This window comes from Sinocyclocheilus grahami, unplaced genomic scaffold, assembly GCF_001515645.1.
Source record: "Sinocyclocheilus grahami isolate Dianchi unplaced genomic scaffold, SAMN03320097.WGS_v1.1 scaffold495.1, whole genome shotgun sequence".
Taxonomy (NCBI): Eukaryota; Metazoa; Chordata; class Actinopteri; order Cypriniformes; family Cyprinidae; genus Sinocyclocheilus; species Sinocyclocheilus grahami.
Genome location: NW_015505674.1, coordinates 139,431 through 156,569, shown reverse-complemented (window position 1 = coordinate 156,569; position 17,139 = coordinate 139,431). Strand labels below are relative to the sequence as shown.

The 17,139-nt window shown below is 37.9% G+C and overlaps 1 protein-coding gene across 1 annotated transcript in view; it reads left to right on the top strand.

Annotated features, from left to right (window-relative positions):
* Positions 1–17,139, top strand: part of LOC107554226 (protein unc-13 homolog C-like) — a 175,996-nt gene that overhangs the window by 133,829 nt on the left and 25,028 nt on the right. Inside the window, exons 21-28 of the mRNA XM_016236680.1 lie at positions 429–537; positions 1,419–1,844; positions 1,925–2,106; positions 2,265–2,506; positions 3,495–3,568; positions 4,178–4,321; positions 10,252–10,329; positions 12,769–12,846. Of these exons, the coding sequence (XP_016092166.1) occupies positions 429–537; positions 1,419–1,844; positions 1,925–2,106; positions 2,265–2,506; positions 3,495–3,568; positions 4,178–4,321; positions 10,252–10,329; positions 12,769–12,846 (1,333 nt within the window). The remainder of the gene's footprint in view (positions 1–428; positions 538–1,418; positions 1,845–1,924; positions 2,107–2,264; positions 2,507–3,494; positions 3,569–4,177; positions 4,322–10,251; positions 10,330–12,768; positions 12,847–17,139) is intronic.

Here is a 17,139-nt window from a genome sequence, read left to right as displayed (position 1 = left end):
AGAGCTAGAGGTAGGGAGTAATACAAGCACTTTATCTCCCGGTGCAAAATTGCGTACTCTGGTTCCCCGATTATACAGCCGTAACAAATCCTGGGCCTGTAACAAATTCTCCATAGAGAGCTGCCCCAATGTGTGGAGTTTTGTTCTCAGGTCCAGCACATGCTGAATTTCGTTTTTGCTATCTGAAGGTCCCTCCTCCCAAGCCTCTCTCAGGACGTCCAAAACCTCGCGCACAGCGAATAATAGGGGTTCCAACCATTTATCCCAATTTTTGGCATCTTCGTGAACGAACTTCCAAATCATGGTCTTCAACGTGCGATTAAATCGTTCCACCAGACCGTCTGTTTGTGGGTGATAGACGCTGGTGCAGACCGATTTAATGCCCAATAACTCGTAAAGCTTGCGTATTGTACGTGACATAAACGCAGTGCCTTGGTCAGTGAGAATCTCCTTCGGGATTCCCACTCGGGAGATTATACGACACAGGGCCTCCGCCACACTTTTCGCAGAAATGCTGCGGAGCGCCACTGCCTCAGGGTATCACGTTGCATAATCCACGAGGACTAATGCAATGCGATGGCCCCGTGCCGACCGTTCTAATGGCCCGATGAGGTCCATACCAATTCTCTCGAAGAGGACCTGCATAAGCGGAAGAGGGCGCAACGGCGCTTTTGGGGAGGCCGGGGGATTCACTAACTGACATTCACGACAAGCCGTGCACCACCTGCGCACATTCTCGTGAATTCCCAGCCAAAAGAATCGGGCCATTAACCGGTTCAAAGTTGCTGCCTGTCCCAAATGTCCTGCCATAGGATTATAATGAGCCGCCTGGAAAAGCATTTCCCGACGGCTTTTAGGAACTAACAACTGGGTTGTATCCTGTTTTGTCTGAGCGTCTTGGGTCACTCGATACAACCTATCATTTAAAATAGCAAAATAGGGATAAGAAGGGGGCCGTGCCGGCTGGAGGGGCTGTACGTCGATGGAGCAGACCTGTTCAAACGCATTTTTCAGCATCTCATCCCGAGATTGCTCCAGGGGAAAATCATCACACTCCGGGAGTATTAGCCTCTCGGCCGCGCTCGGTTCCCCTGTCGCAGGCTCAGGCGGTCGCGGTACCGCCTCCCCTGCCTGCACGGCCGCCTCCCCTCCCCAAGAGACATCCGTGCACAAATACCCCAATAAGTGATTAAAAGCTGGCCAATTGGTTCCCAGAATTAGTGGATGCCTGAGGTGCAGGTTAACTGCGACCTCCACGTTATGCTTTTGACCCCGGAACTGGATAGCTAGGATACCTCACCACATCCCCGTGTACGTACTGCACCCGAACCATGCAGCTCTTATCCAATGCCGCCGGCTGAATTAGGCTTTGATGGATCGAGGTCTGGTTACTTCCTGAATCCACCAGAGCCCAATAGGTAACCCCCTTAATACGCACAGGTATTTGGTACATGCCGGCTGGAACGGGGACAGCCTGGGGGGCATCCGGGACCCGGATCAGTGTCCCCATCTCCATCACCGGACACCGATCAATAGAGTGCCCTTGGTCCCCGCAACGCCAACAGGCCGGCCAAGACCTCCCCTCCGCCCTGGTGGGAGGAAGCGGATCAAGCAATTGGCCTGGAGAGAGCAGAGGAACGTTAACCCCCGAGGCGCTCGAGCTGGCCGGCCCCGCACCCCTGGAGAGGGGCCTCAGTCCCGCGGACTCCGGCGCCGGACCGCCCCTCCACCCGGGGCTGCGCTCGGGACCTAGGGAGTGGAGAGGGGCCTCAGTCCCGCGGACTCCGGCGCCGGACCGCCCCTCCACCCGGGGCTGCGCTCGGGACCTAGGGAGAGGTTTAGAGGTAGGAGAGAGGGGGAGAGAGAGAGAGACAGAGGGCAGGGTTCCGCCCCCCTGGCACGCCACCATCTGGTCCTCTGCCAGTTGAATGGCCAGGTCCAGCGACGCTGGCCGGTGGCACTGGACCCCCTTCACGACGAACTGCTCCAGCACCACGCGGTCGATGATCTGGTCGACGTCACTTCCCCCGGTCAACAGTCATTTGCGGCACACGTCCCGGAGCTGCTGAGCCATCACGAAGGGCCGGCCGTGTTCCCCCAGCTCCAGTGATCGGAACCGCTGACGGTGTTGTTCGGGGTTCCGACCGACCCACTGGAGGATGGCTCGCTTGAGGTCGTCATAGACCAGGAGGTTCTGAACTGGCAGCTGCTGTGCAGCCATCTGGGCCTCCCCTGACAGCAGCGGGATGAGGCGCACTGGCCAGTTCGTCCGGGGCCACCCACATGCCTCGGGGCGATGAAGGCCTCCCGATCATCCTGAGGGCTCAGTTTGTTCAAGGGCAGGTGGGCTGGCAGGGCCGGGGCAGATGGACTTTCCCCCGCCCGAACCTCCCGGTCTATCCAGCTCCAGAACAGCTCGCAGTCCTCCTGCTGCGTCTGGACGAGGGCCCGGAAATCGACGCTCCTGATCCTCCCTCATGTCCAGCAGCGCTTGATGGTGCTCTTGGTGGAGGCCCGCGAGCGAGTGGATGACTTCCGCAAACGGCGAACTTGACGGAGATGACATGATGGCAGCGGCGTTATCACTTCCTGCCCGGGTTTCGGCACCAGTGTAACAAAGTTCGTAGTGGGAAGAAGGAAGTTACTCAGGTAGGCGGTTTGGAGACTCGTGGCTCTTTTATTTCTTTACTTAAAGTTCCACAAAACACAAACTGGGCGCTTCCAGCGCGTTCTCAATCTGCCCAGGGCATAAACTCAGTCCAGTCAGTTCTCCTCCTCCGGCTAAGGGATGGCCATGAGTCCCAGTCTCTCTCTCCCCACCACGTTCTCCAGTCTGCCTTTTATCCAGTCTCTCCAGGCTAATTACTGCAATCAGACACAGGTGTTCATCATTTTGCACTTGACCTACTTACTCACCGCTCGTCTCCCGTCCCTCTCTCCCGCTGCAGACTTCGCTGAACCATGCCCCCCTCGCCACAGTGTATATCTATTATCAGAATCAGAATCAGAATCAGAATGAGCTTTATTGCCAGGTATGTTTACACATACGAGGAATTTGTTTTCGTGACAGAAGCTTCCACAGTGTAACAGAATGACAGTGACAGAGCAAAAAACACAGATAATAAAATATAAAAAAATAGAACAAATAAATAAGGAATGAAAATATATAAATCGACAATTTTATGTGCAGGTATGTTACAATAGATCGTTTTTGTATGTACGGGTACTGTATATTATGTGCAAATTTGAGGTGTAGACTGAGTATGAGTGTTAGATAAATAAGTGTATGAGTGTATAAATAGTGTGTGTTCCACAGTTATTGTTAAGTGTTCATGAGATGGATTGCCTGAGGGAAGAAACTGTTCCTGTGTCTGGTCATTCTGGTGCTCAGTGCTCTGTAGCGTCGACCAGATGGCAACAGTTCAAAGAGGGAGTGTGCTGGATGTGAGGGATCCAGAGTGATTCTGCCAGCCCTTTTGCTCACTCTGGACGAGTACAGTTCTTGGAGAGAAAGGAGGGATGTACCAATGATTCGCTCAGCAGTCCGGACTACCCTCTGAAGTCTGAGGTCAGATTGAGGTCATTAGTTCATGTTAATGTTATGTAGTTAACTAATGTTAGCAGATAGTTAGTGTTACAAATTAAATTAAATTAAATCAAATTAAATAATTAATTAATAAAATCTCACTGACCCAAATCTTTTGAATGGTACTGTTTATCATATGCAAAAGAGCATCAAAAAAACTCATAAAACGTCTATATTTTTGGTGAATTAAAGACATTTCAGTTTTAGTCTATAAACAAAAGACAAAATGAAGCTTTTCTGGGGTCCTTGAATCACTACTGAAGAACCATGCCATTTTCGAGTGCATATTGGCAAAATTAAGAGCATCAAAAAAGTATATTTTTTGGAGTGACCTTAGGGTGAATAAAATTTCATTAAAGTTCATTTTTGGGTGGGATATTCTATAAACAAAAGAAAAAATAAAGCCATTCTTGGATCCTTGAAACACTAGCACTTTGAAGAACCATACTAGAACTTAATGGCAGCCTGGAGTCAGGCTGTAAAACTCTTCTTGAACCTTGTTTCCCGTTACGTAGCAAATGCTGAAATTATGGGAAACATAAAATTATAAAATTGTTTATTAATGCTTCTGTTGTGGTGTTTTGATTACAGTTCCAGCAGACGTCAGAGCATGCTCTCTTCTCCTGCTCGGTGGTGGATGTGTTCACGCAGCTCAACCAAAGCTTTGAGATCATTAAGAAGCTGGAGTGTCCAAACCCTCAAGCTCTCGCTCACTTCATGCGCAGGTTTGCAAAGGTAAGACAGAATCCATAGAGAGAGGATGTCACTTGAGGCTGTGCATTGGAGATTTTGCCATGCACTTAAATAAATCTATAAAATCTAACCCCTAAAGATGTAAAATCCATGCAACTCACAATCTGTGGCGGTATGATGAAAGATACCAGTGTTCAATAAAAATTGCATGTGTTAACAATAATAATCACAATAAACGGTTGTTCCGCCAGGCAGTATTACTCTAACTGTAGGGTGTCATATGGTTGCCAGGCAGCTGAGAGCATAAAATGATGAACAAATGATGGAGAAGAGCTTTGAAACAGAAAAATCCAGACCTGCATTGCCTGAAAGCACTGTAGTGTTGCTAAAAAAAAGTTTGGGGTTGGTATGATTTTTAAAAATGTTTTTAAAAGATGTCTAGTTGCATTTATTCGATCAAAAATACAGTAAAATTGTGAAATATTTTTACAATTTAAAATAGCTGTTTTCTATGTAAATATATGTTCAAATATAATTTATTTATGTGATGCGCAGCTGAATTTTCAGCATCATTACTGCAGTCTTCAGTGTCACATGATCCTTCAGAAATCATTCTAATATGCTGATTTGCTGCTCAAGAAACATTTCTGATTATTAGCAATGCTGTAAACAGTTGTGCTGCTTCAATTTTGTTTTGGAAACCGTGATGCATTTTATTTTTCAGGATTCACAGATGAATAGAAAGTTTTTATTTGAAATAGAAACTTTTATAACATTATAAATGTTTTTACTGTCCCTTTTTAATTCACATTTCATCCTTTCTGAATAAAAGTATTAATTTCGTTTATATATATATATATATATATATATATATATATTACTGACCTCAAACCATGGCTTATTTATCCACCTTATTCCTCATGTAAAAATGCAAATTAGTGTGTCTTACCATATTATTTTCTGTGTATTTTCTGAATGATGAATGTCTAATATGCTGATTTGCTGCTCAAGAAACATTTCTGATTATTAGCAATGCTGTAAACAGTTGTGCTGCTTCAATTTTGTTTTGGAAACCGTGATGCATTTTATTTTTCAGGATTCACAGATGAATAGAAAGTTTTTATTTGAAATAGAAACTTTTATAACATTATAAATGTTTTTACTGTCCCTTTTTAATTCACATTTCATCCTTTCTGAATAATGAACAGATTTACCGTTTACTGCACGTTGTTATTCTTCTCGTTATTTCCCTAGAGGCTAATGAACCGGAAGTCTCGCCCATAGGCTTACTTCCGTATATGGGAATAAGGTGGATAGGTGTCTTTGAATATTAGTAGTATTTTAACATCAAGCATTACATGCTTCAACTTCCAGGAATTAATTGAAATCATCAGGTGCAAGTGTTTACCTACTCTTTACAGTGATTTACAGCAGTGAAAAGCTCGTGAGCTCTAGCAGGCAGTGACAGGGTTCGGATAAAGGGCTAAAGATGGATTTAATGAAGGTTTAGAGCAGTTTACACTGAGTGGATAAACCTCCTTGATTTACTAAACATCGCACTGTGTGTGTATGAGAGCGTTTTGTTTGAGCGGCTGCATGTAGAAGGCTAACAGGAACATTTGAGATTGATGGTAAATCATTGATGCCAGAGCCGAATGTTTGATCAGATATACAGACCTCCTCAGTTCAGTTTAGACACAGAGTGCTTTATTGGTGAATGTTTCCATACAGTATAGTCAATTTGATCAGTGTAAAAACTGAAACAATTAGGAAAAATAATAATGCAGCATTGCATCAGTGTCTCAGCAATGGATGCTCTGCAGTGAATGGGTGCCGTCAGAATGAGAGTCCACACACGTGATAAAAACATCACAATAATCCACACCACTCCAGTCCATCAGTTAACGTCTGGAGAAGACAAAAGCTGAAACAAATCCATCAAGACGTTTTTAACTAAAATATGAGTCCTCTATCCATAATATTGCTTTCTTTAGTGAAAAAGTGGTCTGGTCTGAATCAGGAGAGAAATCTGCACAGATCAAGCACTGTTTATACAAACCGAAACAGCTCTAAACTAATATGTGACTGGATTTTGATGTGAGAGACAACAGGAGATGCACTTTTTCACTGGAGGAAGCGTTATTATGGATTATGGACTCATATTTTAGCTGGAAGCAACGTTTTAGAAACGTCTAAATGCTGGATTTGTCTCAGCTTTTGTCTTCTCCAGATGTGATGTTTTTATCAGCTGTTTGGACTCTCATTCTGACGGCACCCGTTCAGCTATTCCTTTAATTATTATACTTATATATTATAACATTTATATATTAACACGTTTTTAGCCAAGATGTTAGAGGTTTGATCACGTCGCTAAACCTTTTAGCAATAGTAATGGTTAACTTTGAAAACACCACAAATGAACACATCAACTCAAACAGCTTATGAAAACAGTGATCATGCTCACTCGCTCAAACACATAGCAGATTTTATAAGAGATTTTAGGCCAGCTAATGTATAATGCCAGCTATTGTGAATGCAAATGAACTGCAAAGGGCAGAGAGAGAGAGAGAGGCGCTCATCCCACAGGATTATGGGTAAAGGGTTTTGTATGAGGCATTGATTACTTCATGCAAACTTGACACGAGAAATCTATTACGGCGGCCTTACAAGACGCATATCATTACTGCCCTCATTTACTTATTTACATATTTATGAATATGTTAAGAGCTGTATTCTATTTCCTTGGCTCCAGGTTACTAATCTCAAAGTTCCCAAACTGTTTTGATGGATGCAAGCACACACGTCGTCACATGGGCTACAATTGTGTTAGTATTAAAAAGTCTCTTTTTTTTAAGAAATTTATATATTTTTTTCAGCAAGGAAGCATTAAATTGATCAAAAGTGACAGTAAAGACATTTATACTGTTAGAAAAGATTTCCATTTCAAATAAATGCTGTTCTTTTGAACTTTCTATTCATCAAAGAATCCTGAAAAAAAATCACTTTTTATGCAAAAAACATTAAGTATTAAAACATTGAAATGATACAATTATTAAATTACAAATATAATAAATGTTTTTTCAACATTGAAATAATCAGAAATGTTTCTTGAGCAGCAGATCAGCATATTATACTGATTTCTGAAGATCATGTGACACTGAAGACTGGAGGAATGATGCTGAAAATACAGCTGCACATCAAAGGAATAAATTAAATTTGAACATATACGCATATACAAAACACTAATTTTAAATTATACTAATATTAAAAAAATTGTTACTGTATTTTCGATCAGATAAATGCTTAGTGTCCCTAAACTTTTGACTGGTAGTGAATGCATATGTGTTTTAGGTCTATAAATAATAACAGTAACACAAACCCAACTTATGGCTTCTATAAAATTAAACTACTGTGTTTTATAATATATGATAATGATAATAATTTAATTTAATAATTTAAGCATTTAGCAGACGCTTTTATCTAAAGCGATTTTTTTCAGCAAGGAAGCATTAAATTGATCAAAAGTGACAGTAAAGACATTTATACTGTTAGAAAAGATTTCCATTTCAAATAAATGCTGTTCTTTTGAACTTTCTATTCATCAAAGAATCCTGAAAAAAAATCACTTTTTATGCAAAAAACATTAAGTATTAAAACATTGAAATGATACAATTATTAAATTACAAATATAATAAATGTTTTTTCAACATTGAAATAATCAGAAATGTTTCTTGAGCAGCAGATCAGCATATTATACTGATTTCTGAAGATCATGTGACACTGAAGACTGGAGGAATGATGCTGAAAATACAGCTGCGCATCAAAGGAATAAATTAAATTTGAACATATACGCATATACAAAACACTAATTTTAAATTATACTAATATTAAAAAAATTGTTACTGTATTTTCGATCAGATAAATGCTTAGTGTCCCTAAACTTTTGACTGGTAGTGAATGCATATGTGTTTTAGGTCTATAAATAATAACAGTAACACAAACCCAACTTATGGCTTCTATAAAATTAAACTACTGTGTTTTATAATATATGATAATGATAATAATTTAATTTAATAATTTAAGCATTTAGCAGACGCTTTTATCTAAAGCGACTTACAGTGCATTCAGGCTATACATTTTTTACCAGTATGTAATAAGCTATAGGTTATAATATAATAATGCTATAAGTTTGATCGCAACATATAATCATTGCTGTTAATAGTGTTCACCGTCTGTTTGATTACATGTCATTAACTAACTGCTTGATTTTTACCGTGCATTTCTGCCATATGGACATCAACTTGAGATAGTCACCGCTGATAAGCTACAACTAAATATAATGTTGAAACTTTAATTTTCTGTAAAGCTGCTTTGCAACGATTTGCATCGTGATGGACTCTCATTCTGACGGCACCCGTTCAGCTATTCCTTTAATTATTATACTTATATATTATAACATTTATATATTAACACGTTTTTAGCCAAGATGTTAGAGGTTTGATCACGTCGCTAAACCTTTTAGCAATAGTAATGGTTAACTTTGAAAACACCACAAATGAACACATCAACTCAAACAGCTTATGAAAACAGTGATCATGCTCACTCGCTCAAACACATAGCAGATTTTATAAGAGATTTTAGGCCAGCTAATGTATAATGCCAGCTATTGTGAATGCAAATGAACTGCAAAGGGCAGAGAGAGAGAGAGAGGCGCTCATCCCACAGGATTATGGGTAAAGGGTTTTGTATGAGGCATTGATTACTTCATGCAAACTTGACACGAGAAATCTATTACGGCGGCCTTACAAGACGCATATCATTACTGCCCTCATTTACTTATTTACATATTTATGAATATGTTAAGAGCTGTATTCTATTTCCTTGGCTCCAGGTTACTAATCTCAAAGTTCCCAAACTGTTTTGATGGATGCAAGCACACACGTCGTCACATGGGCTACAATTGTGTTAGTATTAAAAAGTCTCTTTTTTTTAAGAAATTTATATATTTTTTTCAGCAAGGAAGCATTAAATTGATCAAAAGTGACAGTAAAGACATTTATACTGTTAGAAAAGATTTCCATTTCAAATAAATGCTGTTCTTTTGAACTTTCTATTCATCAAAGAATCCTGAAAAAAAATCACTTTTTATGCAAAAAACATTAAGTATTAAAACATTGAAATGATACAATTATTAAATTACAAATATAATAAATGTTTTTTCAACATTGAAATAATCAGAAATGTTTCTTGAGCAGCAGATCAGCATATTATACTGATTTCTGAAGATCATGTGACACTGAAGACTGGAGGAATGATGCTGAAAATACAGCTGCGCATCAAAGGAATAAATTAAATTTGAACATATACGCATATACAAAACACTAATTTTAAATTATACTAATATTAAAAAAATTGTTACTGTATTTTCGATCAGATAAATGCTTAGTGTCCCTAAACTTTTGACTGGTAGTGAATGCATATGTGTTTTAGGTCTATAAATAATAACAGTAACACAAACCCAACTTATGGCTTCTATAAAATTAAACTACTGTGTTTTATAATATATGATAATGATAATAATTTAATTTAATAATTTAAGCATTTAGCAGACGCTTTTATCTAAAGCGACTTACAGTGCATTCAGGCTATACATTTTTTACCAGTATGTAATAAGCTATAGGTTATAATATAATAATGCTATAAGTTTGATCGCAACATATAATCATTGCTGTTAATAGTGTTCACCGTCTGTTTGATTACATGTCATTAACTAACTGCTTGATTTTTACCGTGCATTTCTGCCATATGGACATCAACTTGAGATAGTCACCGCTGATAAGCTACAACTAAATATAATGTTGAAACTTTAATTTTCTGTAAAGCTGCTTTGCAACGATTTGCATCGTGAAAATGGCTATACAAATCAACTTGAATTGAATTGAATAATAATCCACATTTTATTCTCTTTCCAGACCATAAATAAAGTTCTTCTCCAGTATGCTGTGATCATCTCTAAAGACTTCAACAACCATCTGAACAAAGAGAAAGTGGTGAGTCTATGAACTTCCTACACACTCACACACATACAAATCTGCTTTGTCATAAAATGTCTTCGTGTTTTAAAGTCATGACCCTGCGAGTGTGGCTTGATCAGATCATAAAGGATTTGATTGGACGGCTTGCGGATGCTTCCTTCGTTTCTAACAAATAACTTGCGAGACCTTCTCGCGTCCTCGTCTCCTTCCTCTGTGCTTTCGACTTTATGCTCTTTGTGCAATATGACATGATTCGCGGCGCTAACTCAGAGCTGCTTTTGTTCTACCTCGAATTTTCACCGTGTCTTCCTGTAATGATTATAAAAGCTTGACACGCAGGACGTCTGCGGTGGGAAGAAAGACAGATGTATCTTTTAAGTGCCGTGACAGGACCACAGAGAGACAATGACGCGGCCGGTAATTAAAGACATATCTCTGTTCGGTCTCAGAGGACAGAGCCGCTCCTCGGGGTTCATCCATCGCTTAATTGACAGCTCGGCTCATCCTAAGAATATCTACATCTTTAAACGCACCGATGCCCATAAATCAGCTCACCGGAGTTTATATACATTGTCTTGAATTAAATTTACGAGTGTGTGAAATCAGCCGCTCTCGTCACAGAGACGATGTTCCCTCGTTTCAATTAGTGCGACGGCTTCGTATTTTAGTTTCAGAGCTATTTGTCACACGGCTGACATGTGACCTTTAGGAAGTGTGTCGGTGCAGACAGTAAGAGCCCGTTTTAATTAGCTTATGGACTCCTGCGCTAATTACACACTCCTACCCATCCAATTAACTCTTGGGACGCTTATACAAGAGCGTTATGACTGCCGGATCTCTAGTTCATCTGTGTGTCAACACAAATCTGCTTCTTTAACATTTACTGGAACAGACACTATTTACCCAAAGTGCATTGCGTCTCAGGAACCCGGGGTCAGTCGCTTTGCTGTCACACTCAGTCTGAAGGTCATCTTAAACCTTAGTCTACCATCAGTCCGATTATTGAGTTTGATGGTTTATTAACCTTTTTCAATTACAGATGTCATTCTACACATAAAATAACATGCTTGTAATGTATTTGGGAGGTGGTTTTAAAGATATTCATACTATACGTTCTAATGCATTCTTTTCATTTGTTTTTCCCCAAAATAAATAAATAACTAAATAATAATAATACATTTTTGTCTATTTTAAAACACAAATCTGCTTCTTTAACATTTACTGGAACAGACACTATTTACCCAAAGTGCATTGCGTCTCAGGAACCCGGGGTCAGTCGCTTTGCTGTCACACTCAGTCTGAAGGTCATCTTAAACCTTAGTCTACCATCAGTCCGATTATTGAGTTTGATGGTTTATTAACCTTTTTCAATTACAGATGTCATTCTACACATAAAATAACATGCTTGTAATGTATTTGGGAGGTGGTTTTAAAGATATTCATACTGTACGTTCTAATGCATTCTTTTCATTTGTTTTTCCCCAAAATAAATAAATAACTAAATAATAATAATACATTTTTGTCTATTTTAATAATATAATAATAATAGTAAGTATCATCATTATTAGATTATTTATATTATATTTTTCTGTTTTTTCTAATGCAGTGTAATGCATTATTTTAATAGTTTTATTTGTTTCCCTAAAATAATAACAAACAAATAAACAATAATAATAAGTATAATCATTATTGTATTATTTATATTATATATATATATATATATATATATTCTTTTTTTCTAATGCACTCTATTAATTTGTTTATCTGCCAAAATCATAAAAATAAATAATGCATAATTTTTATAACAAGAACAACAATAGTACTATAACAATAGTAAATGTTATTTTTTAATTTTTGTTTATTCTATCTCTCTCTCTCTCTATCTATCTATCGTTAGATATTGAGAATTTATGAATATTATATTGATCTATAATGAAAACATGCAATGCATTAGAATTCAAATGTATTAAATTGTGCATTATAGGGCAACCTGTCAGATGCATTAATAACTATTATGATTATGACTATTAACTAATATAATAACTATTACAGTGTAACAAAATACAACTGACTTTAAATATTATTAGATACAAGGAAACATTATGCTTTAAGAAAACAGTTGCTGTGAATTAATTTCATGTATCTTCAAAAGGAAATGAGTGTTTAAATACAACTCAAGTGTGTTCCGTTGTGTAAATCTGCCATTTCTCTGAAGATGCGGAGGCATAGATTTCTGTGTAATGAAATTCAGATTTCCTGCCACTGATGAAAGTAAGATGTGCAAAATCAACGATCAGCATCCAGACGAATCGATGCCCTGTGTATATATTCACAGAAGTCTTCTAGTACAGACGTCTCCTTGCATTAGCCAGGCGGAGAGTTTTGAAAACTATCTGGAAAGCAGTGCAATCGATCAGTCATGAAATATCTTGTCTATCTTTCTTCTCCTGACAGTCCTGCATCCTCTTGAACAACATCCAGCAGCTCCGAGTTCAGCTGGAGAAGATGTTCGAGTCCATGGGAGGAAAACAGGTTAGTAATCTAATCAATGTTTCTGAAGACTGCACAGCAATGTTTCCCACTAACTGTCTGTGTGAGTGAAGCTGTTGAACGTCCCTTACTGTAAAGCTGCGTTCATGAATGTCTGAATTACCGTAATTATGAGTCTGATTAGTTGCAACTAGAAGGTCCAAGCAGTTCCAGCTTCTTCCTCTTGACATCAGGCTTCGGCAGCTACAGCTGGTTAGTTTCCTACATCAACACATACTGATGAGTTATATGTCACTGGTTAGTCAAGAGTTACCTGGAGCGCTTTTTCTGTGTTTCTTCAAGATTAGAATGTCAAGATTCTGGTTCCGTTTCTAATTCAGTTTAGTCCTTTATATCAGTCTAATTGCTTTATGATTTCATCAATAGCTATGTTTGCATCCACCTATCTTTATGCGCATTTTGGATTATCGCATTTAAAAAACCCTGGATGGAAACGCCAAGATGCGCATAAATTCTAAAAATAAATATTTTTATGCGCACAACTGAGTAGGATAAACTTTTTATCCGATAAGAAAACCGATCTCGTTTCAATGCATCTATATGCTGTTTTGGTCGTTCTGAAATGCCTGAGGAAAGTCTGTCATCAAAGTATTTCTGTATAATTACTGTCTAACACGACTGCATTCCCAAACAGCAGTATCCACCTCTAAAAGCAATGCCTGCATTTATTGTGTTACGTCTGCTCTCTCTGAAGTGCAAGTAATTTATTACATATGCAAATTATTATATTCAGTGGCTTCTCCTAGTTTTCTTAGAGATATTTAGTGCCAGTTTATCAGGAAGTGACGATTTTGTTTTCTTTGACTCGCTGGATTGAAATGGTGCTTTATTCGCAAATGTTTTATGCGATATTCCAGTTTTGTGCATAAGTTAAATTTGCATCTTTGGATGGAAATATAGCTAATGACTCTTTCAGTACTTAAAGATTAATTAGGCCTAATTATATACTTAACAAATAAACTAAACAAAAACAGTACTGTTTTGCTAACATTTATTTTATCTTATTTATTATTTTATTTTAAATAAACAAAAAAAAAACATTATTGTTTTTGGTAACTATTTTATTTGTTATATTTTATATTTTATTTCTCATTTATTTAATGTGTATCTTTAGATGTTCACTGAACCGCCAGTTGGAAATGACAAATTACATTAATTGTCAAAAAATACAGTAACAATAAATAATTATCATTTCAGTAATTTGGGTTAATATTTTATTTGAGTTTTACATGACAGAAGTAATGATTTGTAATGATCATAAAATAAAAGCAATACTGCTGTAACACTTTATTTTATTATTTCATTTTATATTAAAAAAAATGTATCCTAATTTTTATGTTCTCTAACCAGCCAGTCAGAAATTACACACTTCTCACAAAATACAGTAACAATCAATAATTATCATTTTAATAAGTATTTGAGTAGTTTGACAAAAGTAATGATTTATAATGATTACTTCTCTGAGTGATTCAGTAATTCAGTGTGAATTGTTAGAATTATTGAAACCAATATGAGTTGAGACAGATTTTTAATCTTTTACTTTTATTAAATACAACAAATCCATTATGTTGAATTCCATCCAGAGCAGACAGTGCAATAAAAAGACATGCTGTCTATTTATATTATTAGTATTGTTTTGCCTCATCCAGTATTTCTTTCTAATCTCACTTATTTCCTACTGCTGCAAACACTTTAGTATTTTAGCACAGTGTTTGTTTAGCATTGGCAGTAAAGAACTGTTCATGACAACTTTAAGGAATAGTTCACCCAAAAATGATCATTTGGTGTACATATACTCACACTCAGGACATCCAAGATTAGGATGAGTTTGTTTTTTCATCAGATTTGCAGAAATGTAGCATTATATCACTTGCTCAGCAATGGATGCTCTGCAGTGAATGGGTGCCGTCAGAATGAGAGTCCAAACAGCTGATAAAAACATCACAGTAATCCACAGCACTCCAGTCCATTAGTTAACATCTGGAGAAGACAAAAGCTGAAACAAATCCAGCATTAAGACGTTTTTAACGTCAAACCGTTGCTTTTGGCTAAAATATGAATCCATAATCCATAATAACGCGTCCTCCGGTGAAAAAGGGCATCTCCTGTTGTCTCTCACATCAAAATCCAGCCACACATTTGTTTAGAGCTGTTTAAACGCTGCTTGATCTGTGCAGATTTCTCTCCTGATTCAGACCTGAACACTTTTTCACTGGAGGAAGCATGGATTTCTGGACTCATATTTTAGTCAGAAACAAGGGTTTGAAGTTAAAAATCTCGTTATAATGGATTTGTTTCTTACAAACACGCAGCTTTTGTATCCTCAAGACATTAACTGATGGACTGGAGTGCTGTGGATTATTGTGATGTTTTTATCAGCTGTTTGGACTCTCATTCTGACGGCACCCATTCACTACAGGGCATCCATTGCTGAGACACTGATGCAATGCTACATTTCTGATGAAGAAACAAACTCATCTACATCTTGGATGGCCTGACGGTGAGCACATTTCCAGCAAATTTTCAAATTTGGTTGAACTACTCCTTTAAGAGAACCGTGAAAATCATTTAATTAATTAAAAAATGGAAATGATTCTCCATCCCCCAAACCTATTCAAGATTAGCCACACATGCATGGATCCATTTGACATCCAGTGTTGTCTTAGAAACAAATGATTCCGAATGATTCAGTGAGTTCAGAGCAGAATCTCAGAGTCGCCTCATAATTACGGTAAATCTGCCTGATGTGAACGCAACTTAACGTCCCGTGTGAATTGTGTTCTTCTCTCTGTTCTCTCCAACTATGACAATGTCCTTGTTTCTTGTCGTTCCCGTCTCCTCTGGGCTCTTGCACCAGGAGGAAGGGACTGTGGTCTTCTGCAAGGTGTGTGGACAGGTTTCCTTTAACATCTCTATACACCGCTGCTCTACAGCCAGAATTCTGCCATCATTTACTTATCCTCATGTCGTTCCAAACCTGTAAGCTCATGTACTTTCTGGCTTTCTGTTTGGAGCAACATTAAATGAAAGCAAATGTTGACGCTGCTCTCTGGTTGTGAATTCTGGCTGTAGTGTACGGTCCTAATTCATCCCGGTTGAGCGGTTTAACTGGACACGTTTGAGCAGCACGAACACCCATTGAAACACCTCACTTCCTGTCTCTCGTACTTCCTGTCCCGCCCCCTCAAGAGCATGCTGCACCTGCTCGAGTTTCCTGGCATGAAACCTCACAAGGACAATTATCTTCAAGAACTGAGGCTGCTAACACTCAATGTTTAAGGAGTCGTTCAGCCAAAATTTAACAGTCGGCCATTATTTATTCACCTTAATGCACTCACATAAATATTTAGGCCTAAATTTAAGATTTATGTATTTGAATTGCATATAAATGTGTTGGCGTGTGTGTGTGTGTATACAGAAAATATCTAACTATATATTTTTATAAAAGTATATTTTGCACTCCATATATTTCAGTCCAATGAAAATACATTCACATGTCACATTTTAAGAAAAATTGGAAATATAAAAATGTGCCCTTGAAATATGTTTTGAGCTTCACTCATTACAATATATAGTTGACATATATTTAAAATATATTTTGGCCAGATTTATTTATTTATTTATTTTTTTTGCCTTAAGGAAATTTATTTTAATGTATGCTAATGAATATTTCTCAGTTTAAAATTATGAACATGGTTAAAAAAATGGTTAGTTGTGGGGGAAAAATATGTTTAATTAAAATATGAGAATGAAAAAAAATGGTTTTATTGATAATAAATATATAAAGCTGGTTATTGTTTACTAAACACATTCACTTAATTACAATGACCTCTTATATGTCAAAAGATATAGGGAATATTGTTTTCTCAGTTCATGACCCCTTTAGTATTCCACGCTGAAAATGACCATTTTTTAACAGAAGCAAAAACATTTGCATGTATCTTTAAATGCAAATGAGCTGCTGCTACCCGCCCCTTTTCCAGAAGAGGGCGGAGCTCGTGCCCAACATACACTCTTAAAAATAAAGGTGCTTCAAACGGTTCTTCAAGCGATGCCATAGAAGAACCATTTTTGGTTCCACAAAGAACCATTCAGTCAAAGAAGCATCTCTTTCTTACCTTTTTATAATCTGAAGAACCTTCTTTCACCACAAAGAAGCTTTTGAGAAACAGAAAGGTTCTTCAGATGTTAAAGGTTCTTTATGGAACCATTTAGACAAAAAGGTTCTTCTATGGCATCGTGAAGCACCTTTATTTTTAAGAGTGTACACCAAAA